This window comes from Xyrauchen texanus, chromosome 23 (genome assembly GCF_025860055.1).
Source record: "Xyrauchen texanus isolate HMW12.3.18 chromosome 23, RBS_HiC_50CHRs, whole genome shotgun sequence".
Taxonomy (NCBI): Eukaryota; Metazoa; Chordata; class Actinopteri; order Cypriniformes; family Catostomidae; genus Xyrauchen; species Xyrauchen texanus.
In genome coordinates this window covers 23,746,593-23,765,271 of record NC_068298.1, presented here as the reverse complement: position 1 = coordinate 23,765,271, position 18,679 = coordinate 23,746,593, and the positions used below count along the sequence as shown (strand labels likewise).

Genomic DNA, 18,679 nt, shown 5'->3' with positions numbered 1-18,679 from the left:
CACGACTCCAGTCGACTGTTTGGTGTAAGAAACAAATCGATAATTAAAATGTTTTAAACTTGACATTGTTTTCAGCCAGCGCTGGGATGCTGTTTGAAATGAACTACCTCTCATGTGACATTCGTTCCCCTGTTGTATACAAAGCAGGCACTTCAGACTTCTCGCATCATGTGCAGACTGCTGGCAGAAAGCGATTTTTTAAAGTTAATAAAATTGGAATTATCGATTTGTTTCTTACAACAACCTATCGATTTGCTCCTTTGTCACTCTTTGCTGATATATCGAATTTTACAGGGACGGTTCTGGACTCTGCCCACTTGACATAATTAGAACAATTTCATTGTGTCTTTACAGACAGAGAAAATATGTGCTGTTAAATGTGCATTAAAACCCACTTCACCCACTCATGGTTTTAAAATTTATATTAAAAAAAAAATCTAGACAGAGAATGCAATCTTATTACAAGCCTGAAATGGCAAATTGGTGTGTTTCAAATGTGACTGCGTAATCTCTCTGGATTATCTGAATTGGAGCTAATTACTAGGGACACTATGGAACACACCCAGCACAAACAGAAGCAATAGACCTTTGCCATGGCATTTTGCCATGCATGTTCTTTGTGCACCTGAGCCAAATATTGTATTAATAATTTTACTGGGAATTAGATGTAAGAGTCTGTCCATCATACACTGTGCAGTTAGGAAGAACATATATTGTTTTGGTGAGCCAGAGAATGTGGGATTGAGAAAGTGAAGAGGAGGTCTGGTTCATTATTGTTTCTCTCCTAGTTAGTGAAATAAAGAGTAAGAACAGGGAAAGCCTACCTGTAAAGAGCATCCTCCGGCAATGAGCTCAATGGAAAGAAGCTCCAAGTTCAGTGAGACTTAAATATGAACCTGGCACTGCTGCATGTTTCAGCAGTGGAGCTGTGAGATGTGTAAACACAATCTGATGCTGATGGAAGTTGGATGCAAAAGTGAGTCAGAAATTGAAGGTTGAGAAACAAACTCGATCACTGCCTCCTCTCTCCTGTGACTCGTTAAAAATGCATGTTCCGCTCTAGCATGGTCTCATAATAAAGACTGCTGAAATATGTAGCTGGAATGTGAATGCAAACAATATTTTCTAAGGCAGAACACATGAATAAAAGTGAGTGATTCATTTAGAAGCCTCTCTCTTCTTTTTGCGATAAACAAGCTCTTTTCAGTTCAACCCTACTGGATGATGAAGAAACCCCGGAGCCTGTGGAGCAAATTTAAACAATAAACCCATATTGAACTTCAACTCGCTTCAAGAGAGATTTGTATCTTCCAGGGCTTTAGAAAAAAAAACACCTCTTGGTTACACATTTTTTCCATAAACCATGCACCAGCCAAGTACAGAGATTCATCTGGGAGCTTCTACTAAAATTCACTCTCCAATCCAAAAACTTTATAAAGTGCTAGGAGTACAAATAGAGCATTTTATGTAGTAAAAACACTGAGAAAAACTAAATGATCACACAGTCCTTTTCATTGGCCACTGCTTTGGGATGACACAGGAACCATGGCTGCTCCTAGAATTTAGTTAGAAATATTCATTAACAAAATATTTGTCAAGATTTTCCTTGTGATTGCTGTTATTGAAATTTTTTGTCTGTATTGAATAGTTCTTTATCTTTATCTGTCATTTGCTTCAGGCTGCATATTCAAAGAAACACATCTGAAGCTACTGCAAAGATGGGTGATATACTGTACATTTACATGTATGATATGAGTGTTACTAATCAGAAGATATACAGAAAGAAATACAGTTAGAGGCACATCAATTTGTCACAGGTGTGAAATAAACTTAAAATTGTCAGCCCTTTAAAATTGTCTGTCTGTTAGATTTTTTTTTAAAACAGACTCGAATGATTCCAGTAAGACTTACGTGTTTACATGACATTTTAATAATGTCGTGAATAATTGACGAATTATTAATGAATTATTGCTTAAGTCTGACAAAAATGTAACTTTTATAGTGCATAAAAACGCACTATTTCAGATACCTGTACCATAAGATTTCAGGGGAGAAACGAACAATGTTCAATGGACAAGAGGCTCTAAATATCTAATTTTGTGTCCCCAACCAGATACTGTGCTTCTCTGTGACTCTATGGTAGCTTTGTGACTGTTATTTGCATTGGATCGACATCTGATTGCTCATTGGACATTACGTTTTCAACCAATGTACTTTTTAATCAATCAATGTATACATTTATTTTTGTCCTGGCATCTCTATATGATGATTGGTCTAGCTCTAAAATGGGCAGGACTTTGCAACAAAAGGCCAATAACTGAAACAGTGATGTAGGTAATGAACAGCATATGCGCTATTTTTGTGCCTAAACATGGCCAAAAAAACAGCAAACTTGCAATCAGCAATTTTCATGCAAAGAAAAGGTGTCATGAAGAGTAAAATGGTTTGACCGCATAGAATCAGTCCGTATGTGAAACTTTTGCAAACGTTTAAACGACTTGTGTTTGTGGCATAAATATTTTTTGTTTGCGCTCACACTTTAGGCACAAATTTCTCACTCAAAAGAGTTTTCCAAGCACGTGGGGGGAAGGTGGGTCTACCTGCTTCTAGTAACCAATCAAATGAGGTTTTCATTAACCAGTTTACTCTGACCTGATTGGTTTGATAACGTGACAGATCGCTTGTTCTTCATATGGCTCTCTCCTCTCTTAAATATTAAACTGAAATATTTATACATACTACTAGAAGTTACTAGAAGCAGGTAGTCCCGCCTTCCCCCTTGTGCTTGCAAAACTCTTTTCAGTGAGAAAGTCGTGCCAAATGTGTGAGCGCAACAAAGGTGTGTATCAGAGTATTTCTGGAAAATATGTATGCCACAAACACAAGTCATTTGCACATTTGCTGTAGTTTATTTTCACATACAGACTGATTCTACTGTTGACACAACAGGAGTCAATCCGTTGATCTGTTCAGTACACCCTTTCTTTGCTTGCATATCGCTGAATGCAGGTTTGCAGTGTTTTTGGCCATGTTTAGGTGCAAACAGTGCCAAAAGTGTCATACAAACCAAACCATAGGAAGAATACAAACAAAATGTACTTTGTGTTAATATGCTATTCCAGATTCACAACACATGATTTACAATTATACAAAGGATTAAAGTATTGTTAATAATTTTTATTATGCTTGCAACTTGTTTTAAGCTTTCACAAATCTTACTCTGTGCATATAAATTTCTCTATAACGCTTGTAACTTCATTTATGCTTTTACAAATCTTACTCGGCATGCAAATTTCTCTATCACACTTATAACTTCATTTATGCTTTTACAAATCTTACTCTGTGCATGCAAATCATTTAGGCACTATTTTACCTTCATAATCAAAAGCACTGGGAGAAACCAGTTCTTTTGAAGAAGCAAGTGAGAAAAAGATCCAACCATTCCAGGGCTCTAGGCTCTGTGATCACTTACCCTGGCCTGACAGGGCTGCTGGGCACTGTTGAGCCACGCTGGAACTGGAATCAAAGCAGTCTCCGCTTAACTGTGACATTCACAGAATTTCAATTGAGCCATGACACTGTCAAACACAATGCCTCCCTCTGCCTAGAGGTTTAGAGGCTTCGTTTTTCTTTCCCATGATTACTTTGAAAGGGTTCATGTTTGACAAATTGTGTCTCTCGTGTTTTTTACTCTCAGGTGAGAATACAGTATTTGGAGCGCTCATTATAAAAGAGTTCAACACATTCATGGCACTTTTCTCTGTCATTATTAGTGACTGTGTGTATTGCCTTTTTCCTCACCTTTCTCTTCCTTTTTTCACTTCTTTTCTACCACATCCATTTTCACCTTCCATTTCCCTCTCTCTATATCTGGCAGACTGGGTTCATGTAAAGAGGAGATAAAGTCTTCTACAAGGCCAGCCACAAAACCTATGTCCCCATCTGACTTTCTGGACAAGCTGATGGGAAGAACCTCCGGCTACGACGCTCGAATCAGACCTAACTTCAAAGGTGCGACACAAAGTAAACAAACCTGCTTTTGTTGGAATAAATGGGATTTAACTTGTTTTACAGTTACTGTAGTAGTAGTGGCTTCTGGGAACTAAAGCTGATGTGTGTAATTATTTCTATGTTCAAATTATTTCCTGTATCCCAGTTTAATATGCAGAGAAAACTGTAAGCAAGCCATTTGTAGGTTGATTTTACTTAAAAGTGTAAATGTGTGCCTCTGTGGTACTACAAAAACATTGCTCACTTTGTTTGAGCATCTGAATTAACTTAGCAACATATGCTCAACCAATGGTTAGTTTGGGTTAGGATGATTCTTTTGTAATTTCTCCATCCGCCATCACTATAATGAGAGACAGGTGTTAGAGTAATCATAAGCCACGAGCCTTACCACTCTCCCTCTCCCGCAGACAGACACATGACCTTAAGGAAAGCCTGTCGGCATGACTCTGTCCCCTTTTTAGTGAGGTAAATCAGCTGGCTGGTGACACCAGAATAGCTAGGCACAAACCTCCGGTAGTAGCTAGCCAGCCCCAGAAACTGGGAGGTCACGACACAACCTGTGGACGCACCTGCCCGTGACCCGGTGTGAAACCCCAGTTACCTAACTTCCACCCAATTGCGCAGTTCTTCGGGTTGGCCATGAGTCACTTCTGTCGCAGTGCTCTCAGAACAGCCCTCAGATGTTGCATATGGAACCACCAGTCATTACTATAAATGCTAATATAATCTAGATATGCAGTGGCATATGTCGTATGTGATTTGAGGATTTTGCCCATGAGGCGCTGAAATGTGGCCGGGGCCCCGAACAAACCGAACGGAAGAGTCACAAATTGGTGTAATCTGAACAGAGTAGAAAAAGCAGTTTTTTCTCAGGATATTGAAGTTCAAAAGTACTGCCAATAACCCTTTGTCAAGTCTAGTGTAGAGTAAAATTGAGCTGCACCCAATGGATCAAGTAACTCATCAAATTGCGGCATTGGGAAAGCATCAAATTTGGACACTGCGTTCACTTTCTGGTAGTCCACACATAAACGGACCGAGCTGTCTCACTTCAGTACAGAACTACGGGCTGGCCTAATCGCTGTACGACTCTTGTATTACACCCATTTCAAGCATTGTCTCTAATTCTTCCTGAACTACATTTTTCTTGTGTTCAGGAAGGCTATAGGGGTGGTTTCGAACCACCACATCAATATGGTGCTCTACGAGGTTTGTGCGACTGAGAAGGGGTGAAAACACATCCACGAATTCTGCTTGCAACTGGGCAATGTCCGTAAACTGCGACAGTGAGAGGTGGTTTCCACAAGGTACCGGGGTGAACGAATTTGATTTGGGAGTCACCTCCGGCCCAAGCTCTCCAGAACTACCATCGTCAAGGCAACAGGCGCCACCTCCTTCCATGGTTTGAGAAGGTTGAGGTGGTAGATTTGACGTGCCCGTCTCCTATCCGTTCACCTCTTGGTCGAGATCTCCAAATCGTCATGTGACCTCAAAGGATCCTTGCCACTTGCTGAATAATTTGGAGCTGTAGTGGGCAGTAAAATAGGCACTTTATCTCCCTGTGTGAATTTGCGTAATTTTCCTGTGTTACCTGCCCCAAAGTGTGGAGTTTTACTCTTAGGTTAAGAACATATTGAATTTGTTTTTTGCTATTTGAAGGTCCTTCCTCCCAAGCTTCCCATATGATGTCAAGCACGCCGCACGGTGGACGCTCAGTAGCTCGAATGGGGAAAACCCTGTGGACCTCTCGTACTGCAAACAACAGGGGTTCGAGCCATTTATCCCAGTTCTTAGCATCTTCATGTATGAACATACAAATCATTTTTTTCAAGGTCTTATTAAATAGTTTGACCAACCTGTCGGTTTGTGGGTGATAAACGCTGTTGCGAATAGATTTAATGCCTAATAACTTGTATAGTTTGCGTAGTGTACGTGACATGAATGTTGTGCCTTGATCATTGAGGATTTCCTTTGAAATCCTTACTCGGGAGATAATTTTGAAGAGTGTCTCCACAACACTACGTGCTGAGATGTTGCGTAGAGGCACTGCTTCCTGATATCACTATGCATAGTCCACCAGAAATAATACAAAGCGATGGCCACGTGCAGTCCACTCTAATGGCCCGACGAGGCCCATACCAATTCTCTCGTAGTGGACCTCGATCAATGGCAGAGGGTGCAAGGGCAGTTGATTCACCAACTGACATTCAAGCCACGCTGCACACCATTTGCATACGTCAATGTGAATGCCCGGCAGAGAATTCTCTTCAGACAAATAATCTAGTTATTTGTCGTTTATCTAATTTATAATGGTTGTCTACTTGACTACTTCCATTATAAATTTCCTTGCATAATAATGTAGAAAAAGGACAGTTTAAGTTAATTCCTAGCTCACACATTTATACAACCAAATTTCCTACATATAATGGTGGGGGTATGTGGGCACTTTAACCCATCCCGTGTACATTTATACAACCAAATTTCCTACATATAATGGTGGGGGTATGTGGGCACTTTAACCCATCCCGTGTACATTTATACTACCAAATTTCCTACATCTGTGTCATCATGATACCGGGCAGACATCTCCAGCCATAGCGTCGCTCATAACACAACGCGATACCACTTTGCAGGACCCGTCCACAAACATTACCCTCAATAAATTTTTACCACATGCACTCCATCTACCACAGACAGACAGATGACAAACACCCCCCCCCCCCCCCAAGATTTGGCATGAAGTTAAACAAATAAATATTTAATGTAACCTATTTGTAGACATTAATAATCACAATTACAATATAAATGGGAAATAATCAACAGTTATTATTTTTGTAATAATGGAGCAGCCCTAAGTGTGATAGCTTGATCTTCCGACGCCGTGTTACCTGTTCCGCACCACTGCGAAGCCCCGCCGGGTACATCCAAAAAACTCGTCCCCTTGGTGCCCCGAGCACGGAGTTTAGAGGCGTGGCTTTCACTGCCCAACCTGTCACGCTGGCTGCACCAGACCATTCGACTCGGTTACGCAATTCAGTTTGCCAGGTCTCCGCCCCCTTTCGTGGGCGTACATTTTTCCGCAGTACACGGCCAACATGCCCATTCCCTGCGCAAAGAAATCGCCTCCCTTCTATTCAAGGACGCGATAGAGCCTGTCCCTCCAACCGAAACGAAGAAGGTTTCTACAGCCCTTACTTCGTTGTACCCAAGAAAGGCGGCGGCTTACGACCGATCTTGGACCTGCGAGTTTTCAATCGGACCTTGTCCAAACTCCCGTTCAAAATGCTCACCCAGAAACAAATTCTATCTGGCGTCCGGCATCTAGATTGGTTCGCAGCGGTAGACCTGAAGGACCCATACTTCCACGTCTCAATTCGCCCTCGACATCGACCCTTCCTAAGGTTCGCGTTCGACGGCCAGACGTATCAGTACAAAGTCCTCCCCTTCGGCCTGTCTCTGTCCCCTCGCGTCTTCACGAAAGTCGCAGAGGCAGCTCTTGTCCCGCTCCGAGAAGCCGGCATACGCATACTCAATTACCTCAATGACTGGCTCATACTGGCCCACTCCCGAGAGTTACTATGCGCACACAGAGACCAGGTGCACAGCCACCTCAGCCGTTTGGGGTTTCAGGTCAACTGGGAAAAGAGCAAGCTCTCCCCGGTCCAGAGCATCTCTTTTCTCGGTCTGGAGTTAGACTCAGTCCCAATGACAGCACGTCTCTCCAACGAGCGTGCTCAGTCAGTGCTGAAATGCCTCGCTTCCTTCAAGCCAGGTGCCGTGGTCCCGCTAAAACGTTTCCAACAGCTCCTGGGGCATATGGCATCCTCCGCGGCGGCTGCGCCGCTGGGGTTGATGCATATGAGACCACTTCAGCACTGGCTCCGGACTCGAGTCCCGAGATGAGCATGGCGCCGCGGCACGCACAACATAAAAGTTACCTCTGCCTGCCGCCAAACCTTCAAACCCTGGACAGACCTCTGCTTTCTAAGGGCAGGAGTACCCTTGCAGCAGGTGTCCGACGCGTTCTGGTCACAACCGACCAGAAGGGAAGATCTGAAGATTTGGAAGATCTAGCCGGCCTACCACCGACCATCATAGATACAATCAATCAAGCCAGAGCCCCCTCTACCAGGCATCTCTATGCTCTAAAGTGGTGTCTGTTCGCGGACTGGTGTTCTTCCCGATCCGAAGAGCCGCAGAAGTGCGCAGTTAGGTCAGTGCTCGTGTTTCTTCAGGAGAGGCTGGAGAGGAGGCTGTCCCCCTCCACCCTCAAGGTGTATGTCGCTATCACGGCGAACCACGACACGGTAGACGGCAAGTCTCTTGGTAAGCACGACTTAATCGTCAGGTTCCTAAAAGGTGCCCGGAGGATAACTCCCTCCCGGCCTAACCTGTTCCCCTCCTGGGATCTCTCGGTCGTCCTTGCGGGACTCCAGAGACCCCCCTTCGAGCCACTTGACTCAGCTGGACTCAGGGCCCTCTCTCTCAAGACTGCCCTGCTGATCGCGCTCGCTTCCATCAAGAGGGTCGGGGACCTGCATGCGTTCTCTGTTAGCGACGCTTGCCTGGAGTTCGGTCCGGCAGATACTTTCGTGATCCTAAGACCGCGACCGGGCTATGTGCCCAAGGTTCCTACCACGCCCTTCAGGGATCAGGTGGTGAACCTGCAAGCGCTGCCCTGGGAGGAGGCAGACCCAGCCCTTTCACTGCTGTGTCCAGTACGAGCTTTACGTATTTATCTGGACCGCACACAGAGCACCAGACACTCTGAGCAGCTCTTCGTCTGCTTTGGGGGACAGCAGAAAGGAAACGCTGTCTCCAAGCAGAGACTCGCCCACTGGGTTGTCGACGCCACTTCCCTGGCTTATCACACCCAGGCCGTGCCCCCCCCCTGCGGGTCCGAGCTCACTCCACCAGGAGTGTTGCGTCCTCATGGGCACTGTCTATGGGCACTGTCCTAGCAGACATTTGTAGAGCAGCGGGCTGGGCAACACCTAACACTTTTGCGAGATTCTACAATCTCCGAGTTGAGTCAGTATCGTCCCGTGTTTTCTCAGGTACTGAGCCCGTAGAACTCGGTAGCACGCCCACGATCTGACCGGGTGAATCGCTTGCACCTAGCTCTTCCCCTAACCAGGGGAAACAGTGCGCCTTCATTCCCAGGAGATCTCAGGTTTGGGACACTGGTCGATTCCTCCCTAGCCCTCGTGGGTCGCAGTTCAGCGGAGGAACTCGCCGACCCAAACCACTGCGGGTACCGCAATCTACCCTGTACTGGTATAGGTGCTCCACAGGTAAGGCCTCCTTTGGACTCCCCCTCTATGAGGCTGTATCCACCACCGCACCAACTTTTCCACATAGGCCCTAAGTCAGGCCTCTGATGGTTTTGCCACTTAAACTTGCCTCCCCTCTCGGGTAGGCGTGGCCTCCGCAGGGTCTTCTCCGCCCTGAATAAGGGCTAAGACCCCCTTCCCTCAATGCGTGTAAGGGCCCCGGCCCTAGTTGCTCTATGCGAGAAACATAGAGAGAAAAGAGGCCCGGCCAGGCTTGGCCCGTTCCCAGGTTGGTGGCCAGCACCTTGTTCCCCCCTCCAGGGTAACGATAAGGAATCCTGATGGCTTAAATGGGGCATTGGGGGAAGGGTACGTGCAGCCTGATACAGTTGGTCGCCCTGCACGTAAGAATACCTGCTCGCCTCCTGTATCAGCAGTTCACGTACACGGCTCAGCGCATGGCACTTTTATAAGTGGACCCCTAGTGTCGCTTCTCTGACACAACGTGGAGAGAGCGACAGAAGGGGAACGTCTAGGTTACGTATGTAACCTCCGTTCCCCGATGGAGGGAACGAGACGTTGTGTCTCCCCTGCCACGTCGCTAGCCGAGCCACTGTTGTGGCCGGACCATTTCCGGCTCCTCAGAAAAATCCTGAATGAACTCCCGTATTTGCGCCACTTAAATACCCTTATGTCCGGGGGCGGGACATGCAAATACTGGTTGCCAACTCTCATTGGCCTTTTTTCATAGTCCAGAGGTGAATATCGGCGCTCAAGAGAGACCCCTAGTGTCGCTTCCCTGACACAACGTCTCGTTCCCTCCATCGGGGAACGGAGGTTACATACGTAACCTAGACGTTTTTCTCGACAAACTTTACGTTTCTAGGTCAGTACTTTGTACCACACAAAATAAAATATCAATATCTTGTTTTTCCCAACCACCTAAACCTAGTTATTTTTTGTCAAATTGGGGAGAAATGCAGTTATAGCAATGAATAGTATGATACATGTTTTTGTTCAACAGTGCTTTTCATACAAAGCATAAACCTTAACCCTATAAAGCCTAAAGTATAAAATAATAGTCAGTAGATAGAATGTACAATAGAGTGGCTTCCTGGTAGTCAAGGGCCGTTTTTTTTTTTTTTTGGTCTTGGAGCAAATGGGTAAGTGAAAATAATATTGAAATGTCTATTTCCCACAGCTGAAGGTGCGAACAGGAGACTGGTATAAATTGTAGAACAACAACAGCACTGCTTACTGTACGGGATAAATCGTTCTGTAAAAAAAAATGGTGTGAACAGGCCTTAACAGATAGTTATGTCCAAATCTCAAGACATGGTTGTGTTGCTGTGTCTGGCTGGATTTAATAGCACAACAGACCCAAACTGTTTACACTTTTCAGAAAAATCAATTTAGAAATGGCTTACTTATAGTTGTCCTGAAGAAAGTATTTTAACATTGAAAAAATGGCTTCTCCAAACTTTGGTAAACTATGTGTGAGTGTAAAAAAATAGGACCTTCTCTTCTCTATTTCAACAGGGCCTGCAGTAAATGTCACCTGTAATATTTTCATCAACAGTTTTGGGTCCATTACTGAAACAACAATGGTATGTAACACCAGATCCTCTGGTTGTGTTTTTGAGTTAATGATAATATGGTTTGCTTTGTTGTCTATGTTGCATGAGAACACAGAACTCATGCAACATATACCTTGACATTCAGCACAAAAGAAATTCCCTCTCTTTCCCTCCATACCTTGAGGCAGCAGCCTTTGATAAAATTATATTTCTGCTTAACAAGTTTTAGTCACTTGTCAGATTCCTCCTCATCTCCAGGAGCACACCACTTAGAAGTTTAGAGTCCAGTGGGTCAGCTGATGGTCTGATAATGAACTGTCCACTATGCAATTAAAAGGAAAAATTGAGAGAATGAACAGGATCTCCAAGAAAATAAATTAAAGGCCGAAATAACCATCCTCTAAAGCCTGAGCTTAGGGCTAAGTGTCTCCGTCAGCAGAATGTGTCAGTTGGCCATTACAGATTGCCTTTGTTAATGGTTTGTTAGCCTGTTAACCTGAGGTTAGGTCATCAGAAATGGAGGTCTTCCAAAATAAATTAATGTCAGGGGAGAACAAGTTATTTCCCTTCAAGTCAGGAGCATATTTGATACAACCTAAGTTAGTGAGGTTTGCAATTAAAAAAGAACATTAGCACAAAACGACACATTAATAATTAACAAGTCAAGAAATTGAACTATTAGACTTAAAGACCTACCATATTTATTTCTTCCCTCTAAAGGATTATAGACTTAACGTTTTTCTACGGCAACAGTGGAATGATCCTCGATTGGCCTATAGTGAATATCCTGATGCATCACTAGACCTGGACCCTTCTATGCTGGACTCCATATGGAAACCTGACCTGTTTTTTGCTAATGAGAAAGGAGCAAACTTCCATGAAGTCACAACAGACAACAAGCTACTGAGGATCTTTCAGAATGGGAATGTTCTATACAGCATTAGGTAAACAGAAAAGTCTTTCTTTCATTGACTTGTGGGAACGTAGTCATTGTTTTGACAATAGTGGTCTCACCTCTAAGATAAACTCAGGAGGTGTTAAGATCTTTAAAAAAAGAAGTTTGAATTCTATTAACTTGAAATGGTATCTAAAAACACTGCACTCTGACACAAGACATAAGAAGATATCTTCTTATAACTAATGATACAAGCAGAATGAGTTGCAGTTGAAGTTGAACAGTTTCAGCCACTACATTCATAAATTCAAAAATATATAGAAGATTGGTGAATAGTATTGTTAGTGAATTCTATAGTTATTAAGTTGATCCTAAGGATGGATTTAATTGCAAACAATCATGCCTGGGTGCCTCTGTGGAGTACCATGCATGTGTTGGCAAGCCTAAAAGGTCTATCCATCAGAGCGTGTAAGTGCAGATATTTTGGTGTTTGAATTTAGGGTTATCACAGCATAAAAGAAATTGGCTTTTCAAAAAAACACTGGTGGCTCTCGTCTTTCCTGGAGGCACTGCATTACAGCAGGTAATTACGCTGCTTCTTTTATCCAAACTTTCTAATAGCGGCGGCTCTTCCCCACAGCTGAAACCTTAATGTGTCAGCAGCATGATAAATAAATGGAAAGGAAAGAACTGTCTAGCAATTAGTTTGTTATTACCAAGAGGGCATGTGACCAAAACACACAGCAATTCACCGCCTCTTTTGGGGATAAAAAAACAACAACTATTCACTCTGTAATCACGAACTAAAGGAACGAGTTGAAATGCTATGCAGATCCAAACTGGCACAGAGCCAGTATGTTAAGCTTTTCAAATTATGGTGCATATTGAAATTAGATTATGCTCAGTGCACTGCCCTTAATACTCTTAGCATCTCTATATCTGCCTTTCTTTCTAGGAAATTATTTTTCTTCCTCCTTTTTAAAAAACATTTCTGCCCTGCAGTTTTTTTTGTGACTTCTCCCCACTTTCTGCTCTTCTCTTGTTTTGCGCTCCGTTTCAGGCTAACACTCATCCTGTCCTGTCCCATGGACTTGAAGAATTTCCCAATGGATATTCAGACCTGTACCATGCAGTTAGAAAGCTGTGAGTAGGCTTCTTCTCTTTATCTTTACCTTCCCCATCCCTCCACTTCTTCATCTCTTTACACTTTGTTGCAATCCCTTCTTGAGACATTAATATGAATGCGCTGATAGCCATCACCATAAAGGTGAAGCACAGTAAAAGTGCTTTTGCTTGTGTAACATATATCAGTTATACTCCTCAGCTTTAATGTAATTAAATTAAGTCCAACTACACACTACAAAAAGTAGTTAGCTACACTACAAGTTACTAACATAAAGTAGCTGAATACATTCAAACTATTTAAATAAGTATTTTAAATATTTTGCCGTTCTGATTGCAGGATTACATAACCCGATAGCAATACATTTAATTAGAGTGTTTTTAAAAATGATGGTTACAATATTGAATTAAACATAAATGTATACAAAATTAAAATTAATAAAACTGGGAAACACCCTATTATTTTACCTGTTTGAAAATGTAATGATAAACAGTGACAATTAAAAATAAAATTCTTCAAAATAGAAGGCGAAGTCCATTTAACAAACCCATTTACTAAAATGAACTGGAGTTTCCAACACTAAAACCCAATTTACACCTGATATTAACATGCATCTCGAGTGATCCGATCACATGTGGTCAGGTGAGACACATTGCTGTTTACACCTGGTCATTTAAATGCATCTCCTGTGGCTAGGGGGTGACTCTGTTTCATGATGGCATACATCAGTCACTATGTCAGTGTGTTATTGCGTGACTTAAACCACAACAAGTCAGAAAAGACAAAGAAAGCATGGGAAAATGGTGTGCTATTTCTCCTACATGCAGTTGAATTTTAATCTAAGCACTAAAGCAACATTTTGAGCGTTTTAGTGGATTAGTTGTATTACCTGTGCTGAAGATGTTCGTGCTTTTCCTAAGTGTCTGTGAATGTTTATATCAGAAACACTGAAGAAGATCTGTGAAGTTCTCATGCTAGTGAGTGCTTTTTTACATTTTCCGATAAGACGGTTTTTCCCTTTTAAACCGCTTGTAACTGGCAAAGTTTATACTCTTGTTTTAGTGTAGTGGTTGATTGACTGGTGAAGGGAGGTGCTTCACTTGCTGCCGGACCTGTATTTAATGCTGACCACATGTGATCCCATCACCAAAAACACATCTTAATACCAGGTGAAAATGGTGTCTAAATATAAGTGAATCGTTTATAATAACTGGTTTATTTACATGAGCTGTCCAAAAGAACTGATTTACTTAGCTCTACATATGAGAGAGAGGATGGTTTAGGTGAGAATGTTTAATTACTCCCTAAGCTTCATTGCTGCATTAACAACACATTGACCATGTTTACACACACTTAAGAAAATTGTTTATTCCAGGGTTTTTGCAGAAAGCAGAGTTCTGAAACGTTGTGTGAATAAGAACACTGATTTCCTTAAGCAGCATCGCTCCTCATATCTCACAACTAAAAAGTTACGTTTATTGCTACTTTTAGTAAGTAACTCCCCGACACTGCATAGCAGTGATGGTCTACCAGCTAGACCAGCATAAACCAGCTAGGACCAGCATGGTAATTCATACAGGTCTTCAGCAGGAAAAGGGAAGGAATCAAAACAGTTCTTTATGTCTCACTGCAAAAAAATATAATCAGTTAAATGGAATTACTGGTGAAACTGCGACTCTTTTAAAAATTGTGCATAAAGAGTCCTTCCTTATTACCTTGAAAGGAAGAGCCAGGCAAAGAAATAGACTATTCACCACCCCAGTGCCCTCCGAGGAGATAGCATCTTAACTCCTGGAACCAATTTAAAGAATATCAATAATGAAACTTTCATTTTGTGTCCCCTTTATTATGTGACCCACCTTAGCTGCCCTAGGGGCTTTTAATTCCACCTCCCTTTGACAAAGGAATTCCACTTTCCAACCAAGAGCAGAGCCAAATTAGGTATTGTAATGCAAAAATGCACTGCAGATGCCACTTAGCTCTAAATCTGGATTTGTCTGTTGGATTATTTGATTTGATCCCCATTTAAGTTTGATGACCTCAAACAGCCCCTGATGTACATTCTACATTCAGTGACTCATACAGTTTAAAGATTTAGGGGACGGGCTACACCTAGACAGTGTGCATTAGTGTCCTTACTGTGTCCTCTGTATGTCCACTATATTTATTCAATGAGAGGAAAATGGCTGCAGTTAAATTTGCCCTCTTCCAAGAAATAGGGACAGACAAAGAGAGAGAGAGAAAAATACAGGACGGCAGACAGGTTTACTGGCTTACAAAGCCATTACAGAGGGCATAATCATTTCTGATTAGACAAGAGCATCTTTTTTAAGGGCTTTGAAAGGGCCTGCTGAACACTGCTTTGACAAGTGTTGGGACACAGCCGAGGGGTGGGATCACCTTGTCTGGCAAGGACACATCCTGGTAGAGAAGTGTGATGCTGTTGCTGTTTCCCAAAAGGATGCGATTAAAGGGAGTGCACAAGTGAGAAACAAAGAGGAAAAGTAAGATTTTCGACATTGAATGTGCAATAATGTAGTCTGGGGAACAGGTATCACTTTATTGTCATTGTCAAGGGTCTGCAGTCATTTTAGGAGTGAGGATATAATCTGTTCCTCCCAAGGGAATAAGAATAATGATAAAGGTGAGAGAAATAAATAAAGAGCGGGGAAAATTGGAGAGATGCAAATTGTAGAATTATTCTACAAATAGTTTCTGTGAGGCTTTGACGTTAGGGTCTAGCTAGGATCAAATGTGTGCTTTTTAGGTATTATTACGGAACATCGCCCATTAAAAAAGAAAGCAAGTCATGAGATCATCCAGCCCCTCAAGGGTAGAAAGTGAAGTGTGGCAAGCAAAGGACGGGTGTCCCAATTACACTACAGTATGTCTGCCACATGTCGGTACAACAACAAAAAATGTGTAGGCTATGAATATGTATTATGGGCAAATAATATTACATAAAATACCTTGTGGACACTTGTCTGTTTCTATCCTGGGGCTAGAGTGACACAAAAACATTTCCTCATTTTAGGAAAACATTCATATTCTTCTCGCTAGTTTGACGAGGATGTTTGGAACCACACCGAACTTCTCAAAGACATTGTGACGTTCAAGGACAATCTGTGTTCATCCTTTTTTCATAGGTTTGTTGTTTTCTGGCAAGATTTGAAGATTGAGGGGGACTGGGAGGTTTGTGAATAATAGATGTCTTTGTAAATCCCTGAGGGTCTCTGATAGACATCAATATTATTCAGATTTGTCAAGTATTCTACAATATTATTGCATTCCTCATGCATTTTAATAGGCCCCTAATCTCACCATGTTCCATGGAGGGTGAGAGTGTTAAGAAATAGAGGCAAAGTGGCATAAATGAAGAAAAACTAATACAAGAAAGAGAGATTTCCCCTTGATTGCTCAAATACGTCTTGCTGGTCATACTTGAAAGGTTGTCTGTGCAGAGCCATGACATGAAGATACACATGAATAGCATCTATAAATTAGACTCAGTCTCTATGATGGCACGCCTCATGATCGAGCACACGCAGTCTGTGCTGGACTGCCTGAGGGCACCATCTAGCAACCACAAACAGACCTCTGGAATCTCCATGTCTGGCCCTTGGATGGGACATGGAAGACCTAAGTGGCCTTCCGTCCACGGTAGTAGACATTATCATTCAGGCTAGGGCTCCCTCTATGAGGCGCCTATATGCCTTGAAGTGGCATCTGTTTGCTAAGTGGTGTTCTTCCCGATGTGAAGACCCCCAGAGATATGCTGTCGGGTCAGTGCTTCCCTTCCTGCAGGAGAGGCTGGAGGGGTGGCTGTCCTCCTCCACCTTGTAGGAGAACGAGGCCACTGTAGCAGCGCACCACGATGCAGTTGACAGTAAGTATCTCGGGAAGCACAAACTGATCATCTGGTTCCTTAGAACTGTGGGGAGGTTGAATCCTCTCAGACCACACCTCATTCCCTCATAGGATCTCTCCGTAGTCCTGCGTGACCTGTGGGGAGCCGTGTTTGGGCCCCTGGAGTCAGTTGAGCTGAAGGCGGTCTCTTTAAAGACTGCCCTCCTGACTGCGCTCATGTCCATCAAGAGGACATTGGATGTAGGGGACCTGCGGACGTTCTCTGTCAGCGACACTTGCCTGGAGTTCAGTCCAGAATACTCTCATGTGGTCCTTAGGCCCCAACCGAGCTATATGCCCAAGGTTCCCACGACCCCGTTTAGGGATCAGGTGGAGCTTTAGACGTTCTGAGCAGCTCTATGTCTGCTTTGGAGGACAGCGGGAAGGGGGCGCTTTCTCCAAACAGAGGATCGCCCATTGGGTCATTGATGCCATCGCTATGGCATATCATGCCCAGGTCGTGCCGTCCCCTTGCGGCTACGAGCAGACTTTACTAGGAGTGTGGCAGCCACCTGGGCTCTGACCAATGCTGCCTCTTTAGCAGACATCTATAGAGCAGTGGGCTGGGCAACACCCAACACCTTTGCGAGGTTCTACAACAAGGTTTCATCCCTTGTGTTGTCAGGTAAGAACAGGTAAGTTTGCTGGACAACTGGCCAGGTGTACCATTTGCGTAAAGCACCTTCCTCCTCAAGGAGGCGGAGATGTGTGCTTTTTACCCTCCAGCTGTGTTCACAAAGTCGTGGACCCTAGATGTCCTTCCTCTAGCCGAGTTGGCAGAGACGCTTGATGCCGGCCCAGTATGTGTGCTAAATAGGCCCTGTACTGGGGTAGGTGCTCCACATGCATTGGTTGCCTGTATGTAACCCCATGTGATGTATCTTCCTCAAGACGGATTCCCCGTTGGTAACCCATGTCTTCCTTGGGCAGAGTTCCCTCTGCCACTGATTACCATGTTTGTAGGACTGGGTAGGACCTACCACGTGCGACACTGCCAACAAAACTCGGTTCGGTGGCAGTCGACTTGTCCACGTAACACGGTTCAGCTAGTTGTGGCGTTTTGTATAGGGACACCTAGTGTCACTACATCGACACAACGTCGAGTAAGTGACAGATAGGGAATGTCTTGGTTACTTTCGTATCCTCCGTTCCCTTATGGAGGGAACGAGACGTTGTGTCCCTCCTGCCACCACACTGAGCTACCCGCTGAAATGGCTGGGAACTTTTCTCAGCTCCTCAGCACAAAACCTGAATGAGTGGTTGCGAGCCACAATGGAGTGGCATGCAAATTCCACCACTACATTGACACAACATCTCGTTCCCTCCATAAGGGAACGGAGGTTACAAAAATAACCAAGACATTACAACAATTGTCACCCATAACTAGTTAAGCAGCCTCACATATAAAAAAAATTCACAGTTTAAAAGCATAATGGTCATGTGCACTCTGTACCAGACCTTCAATCTACCCATATGCTACTTTGGTTGGTTGTCTGGCTGATGAACTTTACATTGGCAAGCAAAGTATGGGATGAGAGTTGAAACTTGACAGGAGCGATTCAAACTTTTACAACAAATATTCTGTTCATGTTCCTATCTCATTTTATCTCCCTTTTCACAGTTGGCTACACCATGAATGATCTGATCTTCGAGTGGCTTTCTGATAGCCCAGTGCAGGTAGCAGATGACTTGACTCTTCCCCAGTTTGTACTGAAGGAGGAAAAAGATCTTGGCCACTGCACCAAACATTACAACACAGGTAAAATGATAAATCAGAATGGCACAAGGACTACAAAACACAGGTTAACAACTATGACCTTCACACCATGCCAAATGATACAGTATCTCTACAATCTAGAACAAACCAACATCTATGTGGTATTGTACATAATTT

At 43.3% G+C, this 18,679-nt stretch overlaps 1 protein-coding gene across 1 annotated transcript in view; it reads left to right on the top strand.

The window, feature by feature from the left end:
- The first annotated feature begins 3,884 nt into the window (after positions 1 to 3,884).
- Positions 3,885 to 18,679, top strand: part of LOC127617057 (glycine receptor subunit alpha-4) — a 32,316-nt gene continuing 17,521 nt past the window's right edge. Inside the window, exons 1-5 of the mRNA XM_052088930.1 lie at positions 3,885 to 4,023; positions 10,824 to 10,891; positions 11,582 to 11,805; positions 12,817 to 12,899; positions 18,407 to 18,544. Of these exons, the coding sequence (XP_051944890.1) occupies positions 3,933 to 4,023; positions 10,824 to 10,891; positions 11,582 to 11,805; positions 12,817 to 12,899; positions 18,407 to 18,544 (604 nt within the window). The 5' untranslated portion in view covers positions 3,885 to 3,932. The remainder of the gene's footprint in view (positions 4,024 to 10,823; positions 10,892 to 11,581; positions 11,806 to 12,816; positions 12,900 to 18,406; positions 18,545 to 18,679) is intronic.